The 13352-nt window shown below is 34.4% G+C and overlaps 1 protein-coding gene across 1 annotated transcript; it reads left to right on the top strand.

Moving 5' to 3' along the window:
• Nucleotides 1-1861: 1861 nt before the first annotated feature.
• LOC100930609 (glutamine amidotransferase-like class 1 domain-containing protein 3A, mitochondrial) lies at nucleotides 1862-9978 on the top strand. The gene is made up of 4 exons (XM_012546283.3): nucleotides 1862-2066; nucleotides 4050-4221; nucleotides 7843-8047; nucleotides 9679-9978. Exons 1-4 carry the CDS (start codon nucleotides 1956-1958, stop codon nucleotides 9869-9871), a joined length of 681 nt encoding a protein of 226 aa, XP_012401737.1. The 5' UTR covers nucleotides 1862-1955; the 3' UTR covers nucleotides 9872-9978.
• Nucleotides 9979-13352: the final 3374 nt, after the last annotated feature.

Below are 13352 nucleotides of genomic sequence, written 5' to 3'. Positions count from 1 at the left end.
TCATAAAGAAGGGAAAGTGACCTACATGTGCAAAGATGTTTGTGGTAACCCTTTTTGTAGTGGAAACTAAATGGATGCCCATCATTTGGAGAATGTCCATCAATTGAAGAATGGCTGAATAAATTACGGTATACAAATGTTATAGAATATTAGTGTTCTATAAGAAATGATCAGCAGGATGATTTCAGAGAAACCTAGTAAGACTGACATAAACTGATGCTAAGTGAAGTGAGTAGACCCAGGAGAACATTGTACACAGCAACAGCAAGATTATACGATGATCAATTCTGATAGATGAGGCTATTCTCAACAATGAAATGATTCAGATCAATTCTAATGCTCTTATGATGAAGAGAGGTATCTGCACCCAGAGAGAAGACTATGGGGACTGAGTGTGCATCAGAACATCGTATTGTCACATTTTTTGTTGTTTGTATTATGTTTTCTTTCTCATTTTTTTTTCCTTTTTGATTTGCTTTTTCTTGTTGAAGCATGATAATTGTGGAAATATGTATAGGAAAATTGCACATGTTTAACATATATTGGATTACTTGCCATCTAGGGGAGGAGGGGAAAGGAGGGAAAAATTGGAACACAAGGTTTTGCAGGGGTGAATGTTGAAAATGATTTAAGCATATGTTTTTTGAAAAGAAAAAACTTGAATAAAAAAAAGAACAATAATCTTCCATTATTTTCATATAACACAACTTGTTCAGCCATTCCTCAATTGATGGGCATCTACTCATTTTCCAATTCTTTGCTATTACAAAAAGAGCTGCCATAAAAATTTTTGCATATGTAGGTCTTTTTCTCTCCTTTATATTTCTTTGGGATACAGATACATTAATGGCACTTCTGAGTCAAAAGGTATGCACAGTTTTATAGACTTTTGGGTATAGTTCCAAATTGCTCTCCAGAATGGTTGGATCATTCACAACTCCACCAATAATACATTATTGTTCCAGTTTTCCTACATTCTCAAGGGGTCTTTATAAAGAATTTTTTTTCCCTTTTTACAAGCTGGTAAATTGTAGAACTGGGACTTCAATTCAGGCCTTCAACATTTCCTGGATGATCATAATGGTAGATTTTTTTCAAGGAACTATGCCCATCCCTGTGGTGTTATGTTCTTCTGGTGCTAGTAGCATATATTCTGACCAAGAGAGGATATCCTTCCTACCCAGGGCTAGGTAATCTTAATCTTAACCCTAACCCTAACCCTAATCCTAACCTAACTACCCAAACTAATTTTTCTTGAAAGAACTTTTCTACCTCCAAAGGACTCTTTTTCTACATCTCATCCATTTGGTGTCTCCAGCTTACTTCACATTTCCAGACTACACTATTCAAGAGGGGCCTTAGAGATCACCTAATCCACCCTATTTCTATGGATGAGCAAACAAACTCTACCCTTTTAGATTATAAACTCCTTGAGGGAAAGTTTATGTTTGCTTTTCTTTGTATCTTTGGAGACTGTCACAGTGCCTGGGCACATATGCATTTAATAATTACTTCTTACACATACACACACTTCTTGGTTATGCATTTAATAATTACTTCTTATGCACACTTCTTGGTTATGCATTTAATAATTCTCACACACTTCTTGGTTATGCATTTAATAATTCTCACACACTTCTTGGTTATGCATTTAATAATTCTTATACACAGATAGTTCATGGTTATGCATTTAATAATTACTTCTTACACACACACACACTTCTTGGTTTCCCTCCACTGCCTACACCCACATATAATTTCTTTTTTTAAAAGGGACCAGTCATACTCAGTAACTTCTGAAGTTTCTTCTCGCTTTTCTCTTGGTGGCCTCCAGGGGCCGCGGTCGAGTCCGGGGGAGTGAGGTTACCCCATCCGGCTGCGCAGTGACGCTGTCTAGCCCAGCCAAGAGCCGCAGTCCCGCAGTCCGCCCGCGAAGTGACTGCATCCCGGACATCATGGCCCCGCGGAGAGTGGCCCTGGTCCTGGCCGGTTGCGGCGTGTTCGATGGCAGCGAATTGCATGAAGCTTCGGCCGTATTGGTTCATCTCAGCCGCAGCGGGGCTGAGGTCAGGGGCGGGCGGGACTCCGGGGAAGGAAGAAGGGAGAGAGGGAAGGACAGAGATAACTTGGCCTGGGTCGCCTAGACTAGAGAGCGCCCACCGCCCGGCGCCGGCCGCAGCAGGGAGGGCTGGGGTTAGGGCTTTGGCCGAGGTTGGGAAGCGTTTTGCTGGAGAGCGATTGTCCTGGCCAACCCTCTAATATCGTCTCGGCTGAAATGAAGAAAACGGGACGAATTTACCAGGCCTACCTTCCTTCTCTTCCCATACCTTCTTTCTATTTATTTGCTAGTGAGAGCATTTTAAAAATTGCAATGAACGTGCTTCTTGCTCTGTTTTCATGCTCTGCGCTAATCACCAAATTTCTCAAATGAATGCAGTGCAAATAGAGATTTTCCCGATGGAAGCAGAAATATTCGAGACAAAGAGAACGCTATTATGAGGACTGCATTTCTGAGGGACCACTTTAGGAAACGGCCCCTTGTAGCCCTTAAATATTCCATGCCCACTTCCCGTATTTTCCCCTCCCTCTCCAAAACCCAACACCTTTTAAAAATGGCCATCTGGCTTTGTCCAGGATTACCTTGTTTCTATTTTTATATGGTCTTGTCCTTGAAACTTTGTTTTTTGTTTCTTGAAACTGGGAATTTCTAACGTGTAATAATACCGTTTGTGACTAGGTGGCATATAATATAACCTAGATTTTCCTTAAAAAAAAAATCTAATAGAAAAGGCATTTTACACGGTCATAAATTATTTTTTTAAGCATTGTAACAGAACTTAGAGATAATTTAATCTTAATACTCATTTCAAATGAGAGGAATATGAGTTCTCAACAGGTAAGTGACTTGTCCCAGGTATTTAGCTAAAATATAGCTTATTTTAGCAAAGGATAAATGCTTCATGAATATAAATTGTAAAGTCTTGAAATACAGTTTTTGGAACTCTTCCACAGAATAGATATTAATAATGATGAAATAAAACTTTTTAAGGCAAAGATATGTGTGAAGAATCATTGTAAAGTAACCCATGTGTCTATGGGTTGTTTTTTGTTTGTTTGTATTTTTCCGTTCCTTGTAAAATTTTAAACTTTGCTCCAAAAAGTGTGTGTGTGAAGAGGATGCATAAACACAAATATTAGAATTTCATTTATATACACCAAAAATAGGGATTCATTTGTTTTTGATAAATAAAAAAATTTAAAAAAGAGATGACATTTAAATTTAATACTTAGTGGTATATTTAACTACAATTTAATATTTTATTAACAGATTATTTAATATATATAGTTTTTACAAGTTATCGACTTTTTAGAAATTAGTAAGCCAGAGTTTGATGGGATTTATAAATTAATAAAGTGAACAATTGTTTTGTTTTGTTTTTTTTACTATGATCCTTCCATTTGCTCCTTTAAAAAATTCATTTAGATTCTTCTTTTAGAACAAAATACATGGTCATAAACTCAAGGAGTGATTGTATGCTTTTGGTACATTAAAAAGGAATGGCTTGATCTATATACTCCCATATATATTTAGGCTCCTTGAAATTGTAGCTATACTGTCAATAAAAAGTTACTATAATAAAAATAAATAAATAAATAACACCCCCCCCCAAAAAAAAAGAAATTGTAGCTATAAAATCATTTTCATATTGAAGACAGAATGAAATATTAAAATTAAAAATTAGGTTCATCTTCAGTAATAACATTATGAAAAGTACCAACATTTTTTCTACTATAATTTCCATCTTACAAATACATTTATTAAAACTTTTTTTTTTTGATTTTCAGTTTCTTATTGGACAAGGATTTAAAGCACCTATAGATTCTCTGGCTTCTCTATGTGCCTGGTTATGCCATGTATTGTTTCTGAGAGCCCACACAGTTGTAGGATGGCTTTTTGCCTTAGATTTCTATTTTCATATCTGTAAGAGGTTTTGTGTTTTTTTAAACAGTGACACAATACCATTTATTTTTCATTTTTGTTTTTAAAGGTAAAGATATTTGCCCCTAACATGGAACAGATGCATGTAGTTAATCACTTGTCTGGCAACCCAACAGAAGAGAAGAGAAATGTGTTAGTGGAAAGTGCCAGAATTGCACGAGGTAATATTCAAGATTTGGCAGACTTGAAGGTCAATGAGTTTGATGCTGTTATTTTCCCTGGTGAGTTGGCCTAAAATCTCTTATTTTATCTGTTTTAATGTATTTTGTTTAGAGGGAAAACTACTAAAAGTTTTGGTGTATTGGAAAGAACAGTGATATGGGAGTGTGAAGATAAAGAATTTTAAACTTGGCTCAAGCAAGCAATATTTAGGCTAATGGGATGAAATGGCTTTAGTTGTCATTAATTAAATGGAGATTGGATTTATGGATCCTAAAGTCATATGATCATAAAACTAAGGATTTGATTGCACTTTAAAGGTCATCTAGTACAACTTTCTAGTTTTACAAGTGAGAAATCTAAGAATTAGAGGAGCTATAAAATGTCTTTCAGCTCTGGGTCAGCCCTAGGATTGATGAGGTTCTTCTAAATAGTGATTGACTATTTGAGCTGGGAGCCAAACCCAGGATCTCCATCTCTAAAGCCAGTGGACTTTCTTCTTCATCAGGACCTTTCATTTCCAGGATTAAAAGTCTATGAATCTACTTACAAAGAAATATTCAACTTTATTTATAGTAATTCCTTAATAATATTTAAAAAGTATAGTCTTAATGAGATTGACTTGCCTAACTCATATAATTTAATTTTTATTTTGAGGGTTTGTATTAATTAGTCTCCCTGTTTTGTCTTTTTTTTAGTCTTTTTTGCCTCCAATGCCTTTTCCATGTAGCTGTCAAAAGTGTTATATACAATTCTGTCTTCCAATATTCAGTGATTCTCTGTTGCCTTAGAAAAAAGCAATGGTTGTTAATGTTTTTTTCTGCTTAAAATTTTGATCACTTACCTGCTTATCTGTTATGTCCTGTCTGTAGAATGGTAACTTTTAGCTATTTTTCATTTTGTTTTTGTATTCCCAGTGCCTTATGCATAATGGATTCTTAATAAATGCTTGTTATAGTATTGAAAAACAATAATTTATATATTTGATTTCATTACCTACCCTTTATGGCAGTGCAGTATGACATACATTTTTTAAATTATAAAATTAATTATTTTGAGACAATTCTGAAAATTTCTAACATTCCTTCAAAGTTTATCCCAGAATATCCAAGATATTCTCATGTATTCCGAAACCATAATCTGGGATCACTATTGTAGTCAATCTACAATATATCTGTTTTTTAGATTGCAGGTGATTTGGCAGTATTACTTACAAGAATGGCAAAGTAGGTCATTCTTATTTCCTTGTAACAACCAGGATTATCTCAAAACTTCTCTATGGTGATTGCTTTTGAGGATTGATGCTGATTTGGCATTCTAATATTTTTAGATATTTTGACCCTCAGAGAACAACATTTAAATGACCTCAATTTTTTAAATTGTCTAAACTGTTTTAGTTTTTTGAAAGGAGAAATTGTATTTTTGATAAATTTGATTTATTCAGGTACTCTTTGATTTTTCTTTTTACTTTGTGCCTCTACAAAGTCTTCTCACTTTATGGAGATACCCTGGAGTCTTTAAAGGTCTTACCAAGAGAGGATAAATTCTCATATATCTGGTAAATGGAAAACAAACCAGTACTGGACAGTGGGTTGGATCCTTGAGGACAGCCCCTTTATGTTTTCAGAGGCTATTCATCAGAATTTGGCCATTAGGTGATGAATATATTTGGCTGTAGCAACTTGTGGAAAACATACTTACTTAAAGATATAGTTGTGATCTATATCAATGGAAGAAATACCCATGGGAGTGAATTTGTGGATATTAAAGGAGTTTATTTTGTGGCAAAGTTCAGAATAAATGTAGGAGTAAACATTTTGATAGGTCTCTGTTGGATTTGTACTCTTTCAATACAAACTGTTGACATTTTTCTAAGAATTCACCCTTTATTATGCTTTGAACACTCAAGAATTCTGATCATTGCGAGACCAAGGTCTGATGAAGCATATCATTCACTTCCTGACAAAGAAGTGATGGTCTCAAGATTTAAATTAAATCATATATTTTAGAACATAGATATTGTGGCAGTTTGTTTTGCTTGACAATGCATATTTGTTATAAGGTCTTTTTTTTACCCAGTAAGATTGGAGGTTGAGGTGGGAATAGGGATAGGAAAAGGAAAGAGACTGAGACATCTTTAGAAAAAGATGCAACATTTTTAGTGGACTTACCAAGTGGGCTCTCCATTCTGGAAAACAATATGAAACTATGTCCCCAAAGTTGTTAAACTCTGCATATCCCTTGACCCAGCAGTATCATTATTGGCCTGTACCCCAAAGAGATCAAAGAAAGGAAAAGGACCCATATGTTCAATTTATACCTGCTCTTTATGTAGTGGCAAGGAATTGGAAACTGAGGGGATAACATCAATTGGGGAATGACTGAAGAAGTTTGTATGTAATGGAATTCTTTTGTGCTATGAGAAATGAGGAAGGGGCAATTTCAGAGAAATCTGGTAGTTTATATGAAACCTAAAAACTTATATGAACCGATCCATAATGAAGTGAGCTGAAGTAGAACAATTTATACAATGACAATAAAAAGTAAAAACTTGTTTCAAACTTGTTTGAAAGACTTAAGAACACTGATCACTTATTCAATAGAGCTTATGATGAATGAATGAATGAATGAATGAAAAAAATCACAAGAGTTTACTATGTGCAAACATACTTCCCATCTGACAGAGATTTGAACATAATACATTTCTACACATACACACACACACACACACACACACACACACACACACATCTCTCTTCTCCCCTCCCCAGCCATTGTTTTACTTAAATATACAAAGATGATACAGGATCTTTCTTTTCCTTTTTTTAGTTGTGGAGAGAAATTTGGAGAGAAAGGAAAGATAGATCTTGGTTATTTGAAAAGATAAATTTAATTAGAAAAAAAGAAAAGTAAATTATGGAAGACCAGAAAGAAGTGCAGAGAAGCATCCTAGTTTTGAAAGCTATAGGTAGAATTTATTATACTTATATATAGAGAAAAGTAATCTATATATAATGGAGATCAGCAGTTTCATGTATAATCCTCTTTTAATGCCTTTTATTGTGTATGTGGAAATGCCTATTTTTTTCTTGTTGTTAAGTTCCAAATAAAAATGAATATCTTTTACAAAAAGAATTAATTCTATGTATTTATAAAAAGCTCCTAGCTTTCTATTTTGAACTGGTATTACTGGTAAAAAATAAAATTTATCAGCTTCTATCAGTTAGCTTTATGTAACTGGATTCTTACCTGTAAAGTCAGTTTGTTTCTTGTGCCTGGGTTAGTTTTTGGTTGTTATTGAAGCATGATAATAATAGTTAATACCCTCTCCTCTGTTAAGCACTATCACTGGGCCAGTTCCCTTTGGACAGAATGACAGTCTTTGTTCCTTTGTATTTATATGTGTCATCTGGGTTACCGTGTTACTTAGTATCTTTTTTATGTGAGCTTTCCCTTTCTCCTGCATTCAGAGCACATTATCAAATCCAGGTTGCTCTGCTGCCTTTTTTTTTCTTCTAGATTTTTCTTTTTTGTCAAAGTTAATTCTATATCATTTTCAAGTTTCTGCTGTTAATGTGGTATACTGGCTTCCCAATTCCTCCCATTTAATATTGTAGAATATTCTTTAGATCCTGGTTCTTTGTTGCTTTAAATGGTCCTGGTACTTTTTGTTATATTTCAAGGTGGATTTGGTGTAGCCAAGAATCTCTGCTCCTGGGCTGTGGATGGAAAGGACTGTACAGTCAACAATATTGTGAAGGCTACTCTGCAGGCCTTCCATAGTGCTAAGAAGCCCATTGGGTTGTGCTGCATATCTCCTGTGCTGGCAGCCAAAGTCTTCCCCGGTTGTGAAGTTACAGTTGGCCATGATAAAAATGTGGATGGAAGGTAAGAAAAATGACTAAAAGTTTACTTGTGACTGAGCATGCCATTATGTTTTTTGCTTTCTTTTTCCCAAATGAATATAAGGGTGGCCTTTTTATTATATTGCCAAAATGCTTTTTTTTTTTTTTTTTTAACTGCAATCATCTCACATGCGCGTGTAAATTTGGAACAAGGAACAATTCATGTACCAAGCTGCATTTCTTACTTCCCTTAGTTGTCAGTATCTTTGACTTCTTGAAATTATTTTTTATGTAGTTACCTGTGTAAATGTGATAGCAAGCCATATTTGTAATGTAAGTTTCTTGAGTGAAGGACTATTTTGCTTTTGTCATTTTATCTCCATTGCTTGCTTGTGCATAATTGATGTTTGACATATATTCATTTATCTTTTAGGTATCTCAGACTCAATGGATTGAAAACACAACTTGTCTTTTCCTGTAAATCCAACTTCCTTGCATTAATTTCTCTCTTTCTATTTAGAGGACAACCATTTTTCTAGTCACTCGATCTAGAAGTCATCTTCAGCTCTTCATTCTTACTTATCTACCATATCAAATTAGTTGCCAAATTTAAACCATTCTATCTTTACAGTGACTCTCATATTATCAACTCCCCTTTACTCACACAACTGTCTTCCAGGTTCAGGCCCTCATTATCTCTTGCCTGACTTCTTCCAGTAGTCTCTTATTTCATCTACCTGTGTCCAGTCTTTTCTATATCTAATACATCTGTCAGATTAGTATTCCTAAAGCACAGGTGTGATCAGGCCCCTCCAGACTCTTCAGCATGGCATTTAAAACCCTTCAAATCTGGTTACCTCTATTTCAGAATAACTGCATATTATTCCCCCTTCACAGTACCTAATATTTAGCATACATGCCATCCCATCTCCTCTCTGTGCTTTTTTATATGCTATCCAATATTCCTGGAATGCCCTTTCTCCTCACTTCCTCCTGTTGACTCTTTTCAAAACTCAGTTTAAGTACTAGCTCCTACAAGAACCTTTACTGATTCTTCTAGCTATTTATCCCTCTCCCAAAATTACTTTGTAGTTATATTGTATTTATATAAACTTTACATATCAGTGTTTTTGTTATGTTCTTCCAGTAGGTTCCAAATTTCTTGAGGGCAAGATTTCATTTTGTTTTGTCTTTGATTAACCAGTAGGTAGAACAGTGCCTAGAATATAGAAAGTACTGAGAAATGCTTCTTGATTTGAATTGAATTGATTTGAAGTGGAAAGGACAATAGCTTTTAATCATATCCAAGATATAGTATACTGCCTCTCCCTCCATCCCCTTCTTCTTTCATCACTGGCTTACTACAATAGAAATTTTTTCATTCTATTTGGTTATATTATATTGCTTGGTTATGTGGTTCAAGTAATTCTTTTTATAATCATTTGTCATTGAATTTGTTATACTTTATAGCTATTTTTGCAACATTAATGGATGCTTAGTTTTCAGTGTTAAGTTGAAAAATTTTATCTTTCCAGTGTAAGAATGAGTGCTATCTTTACAGAGGACTTTGTCTTTGTTGCCTGACTTTGGTCTTAATGTTGCATCTCATAAATGAGGCCAGTCAGAACTTCCCTATTGCATACAACCATACATCATCTCTCTTTTTTTCAATAGGTTTCCTGATGCGGAAACAGCCATTGCTATACAAGAACTTGGATGCAAACATGTTTGTAAGGATGTGGGTGAATCCCACGTAGATTCTACCAACAAAATCGTCACTACTTGTGCTTTCATGTGCAAAGCCCCTCTACATGAGATTTTTGATGGAATTGGAACAATGGTGGGAGAAGTCTTAAAACTTATTTGATTTGTGATTATGGCTTTTATTCAGCATCAGTTTGGCATAAGAGCAGTGGTTTAAATATAAAACATTTGTATGTTCTTGATTGTACCAATAAAAAAGATTCAATCATAGTCAAGTGGATTCTGTGTCACATTGATTCAAGGTAACTTAAACATTTTTTGACTATGTATCATTAAATAACACTCATTGTTTTATTGAGAAATTCAAGTCTAAAGACAAGCAAATTACTATTCTTATGCTATTTGGTATGTTTTAATGACTAGAAGAAGACATTGCAATTCTATCTTTCAAGCAGATGGATAGCAAATGTTCCAAAATTTTTTTCCTGAGCTGCCAGGTTGGAGACTTCACAGGTGCCAATGGCTACATAGTAGGTTGGTTTGATTTTGAAATATAATTTTTTGTAAATATGATATACATCTCAGACTGAACTTGAGAGTGACAAAGAGAACACTTGGTATTTGAATTTCTGTACTGTGCTTGAAATAACCTCATTAGTTGTATAAAGTAACATTTTTTTTTTGTCAGTTTTCTGCAATTATGCCCAAGGTACTAGGCATTTCTTTCTTACTTTTCTAGAGATAATGCTGATTTAGAGAGAAATTATCAATACAAATCTCTGTCTTCCATAGCTGGTAGCATTCATTGGGTTTTGTTATTATTCTAAGAGATCTTTAAAGGATACTTAATAATAATAGCACTTATAACACTTTTGGGTTTGCAAAGTACTTTCTCTGAATTATCTCCTTTGATCTACTTGGTTAGTTCTTGTGAATCATCAACAGGAATATGCTTTTGGCATAATTTCAGCAACACATATAAGAATAAAATGGAATTATCCAATTCAATTCATCCAGTATTTTTACTAAACATCTACTGTGTGCTAGGCACTGAAGACTCAAAAATATAAATTAAAAGCATTCCCTGTCTTTTAAGAGCTTACATTTCATTGGGAAAAGCAAACAATAAGTAAATGGAAGATAATTTGAGGAGAAAGAGAGCTATCTTTTTAGTCCTCTGATTAGGGGAATTTCAAGAAAGATATTAATGATTAGGATCTTATACAAAATAGATATCCTATAAATATTTGTTCAATTATTACATTGATCTCTTTAAAATAATTTTTTCTTGTTTAAAAACTTTTTTTTCAATTACCAAGCAGTTTTTTCTTCTTTTATCTCCTTTCCAAATAAATACAAAAACTGTTATAGCATTTAAACAAGAAAAATAAATTCAAACATTGGCCACATCCAAGAATGTGGCTCATATTAGTCCATTACCTCTCTGTCATAAGGTGAGTAGCATTCTTAATTGGTTTTTCCGCATAAATTGCTATAAAAGTGAAATATATTTTAAAAAGTGATTTGTCATTTCACAAAAAGTGATTTGTAATGTATTCTCATAAAAATATCTTAAAGTGATATTAATAGCAAAAGTCAGCCCATATTTATGGCTATTAAGATTATAAGTTTCTTTTGCTGCAGGCATATAATAGTCCTGGTAACATCATTTGATTATTCCTTAGTTTCACCAAAGCACAATGTTAAGTGAAATTAAAATTCATGGACAGCTCTATATATGGCATGAGATATTCAATCAACAAGCATTTATATAGAATTTACCATGTGCCAGACTGTTAAGTTCTTAAGGATACAAGAAAGGCAAAACCCCTCAGAATTTCTATCTTCAGGTAGCTCACATTTTAAGAGAGTTTCATGTGAACATAACTATGTATATACATAGAAGAGAAGTGAGCTAATTTCAGAGAAGGTACTGGGAGGAACAGAAGTCAGGACTTGAGCTGGTCTTATTGAAAGAAAGGGAAGCTAAAAGAGAACAGTTAAGAGAGTATTCCAGGCATTGGGAATAGACAATGCAAAGGTAGCTAGATCTGGAAAGGTAGGAAGGTTGTGAAGGGATTTAAATGTTGAAATAAGGGACTTTGTAATTGATCCTGGGTGTAAAGAGGGACCCTAGCATTTATTAGCAGGATAATGTCATCTAACTTTCTTCAGGAAAATCACTTAAGTGGCTGAAATAATTTCACCATTAAAGCTGATAGCTGGTAGAATCTATTTTAGGCAGATGTCAGGAAAAAAAAAAAATGGATAGTGTGAAATGAGAAAGCAGTTTCCAGGGGAATAAAGTGTGGACATTTTCAGAAAAAGAATGAGGAAGGCAGTAAGAAAAAATAACTTTGGGTCCCACAGACCAACAGCAAGGAAAGACTCTTGGAGGATGATCCAGCTGGGGAATGGTTGTAAGAGGAAAGTATCTATATTATTATCCTTAGATTCTCACACTCAGAACAGTTTTGGAAGATCAGTTTCAGGAAATCTGAAACCCCCAAACCTGGAAGCCAAATCCATATTGTTTCTATATTCTCCAATACCTTGAAAGATTTTGGTGAAACTGTATCTATATTATTCCTCTGATTTTTCAATGTAGCAACCTTGGCAGAGCAAGGAAATGAGGTCAGCCTAGCATAGTCTATTGTAATCATTGTTTGTTTTTTTTTTCCCTTTTTTCTTTTAGAATGTTACTAAGCATCCATTTAGTTACATTTTAGAATTCTTCCAGGAAAACTTAAGGGGCCTATGGTATGAAAGCTACATTCTCTTAAGTTTTTTTTTTTTTTTTTTAATTTTTGAAGTGAAATATGTATGTGTCTTTCTCTAGTTCTATATAGTGTTTGACACGTTTGAACCAGATTAGAAGGGATGCTAAAGAGGATCCTAAAGACCATATAGTCCAACCCTCTTATTTTACAGCTGAGGGAATTGAGGTATAGGGATGTTAAGTATTCATACAAGTAGTAACTGTCAGAGGTGGAAATTAAACACACATGTCCTTCTAATCTTGAGCCAAACCTCTTCATACTGCAGCATAATGTGGTTAGTTTGGATCTGGGGAGTTTGCATGTCATTTCCCTTGTTAGATTGTAAAGTCCTTGAAGGCAGGGGTTATCTTTTGTCTTTTATGTCCCTAGCATTCAACACAGTGCCTGGAACATAGTAAATGTTTAATAAATGTTTATTGACTGGTGATTTCAAATCATCGAAGGCAGCTAGGTACTCTCACTACCTTCTTTACTTGTCATATTTCACACCCCTTTCAGATGTTGCATCTGTCCTTCTCATATATGAGATTCCCAGAAAATGATTTCACTTCAAGAAACTGTGGGCCAACATCCCTATTTTCCTTTTACAGTTAGAGAATATACTTGTTCAAAGCAGAAAACAATTAAATAGCATAGCACAATTAGTGCCAATAAGAATTTCTTACACACACACACACACACACACACACACACTAACTAGCACACCCTCAGCACTGAAGATGATACACATGCAAGGGACAGTTGTACATAGAGAGTTCTGTTTAGCCAGGAAACACATAGCTGGTTACAACTCAAAAAAGTTGCAACATAACTTTAGTATTCCAACATTTCATGAAGAATGTTTTCTGAGATTGTCTGGATTGT

This window comes from Sarcophilus harrisii, chromosome 3 (genome assembly GCF_902635505.1).
Source record: "Sarcophilus harrisii chromosome 3, mSarHar1.11, whole genome shotgun sequence".
NCBI lineage: Eukaryota > Metazoa > Chordata > Mammalia > Dasyuromorphia > Dasyuridae > Sarcophilus > Sarcophilus harrisii.
Note: the sequence above shows the minus strand (reverse complement) of the source record. Positions and strands in the feature narration are given on the sequence as shown.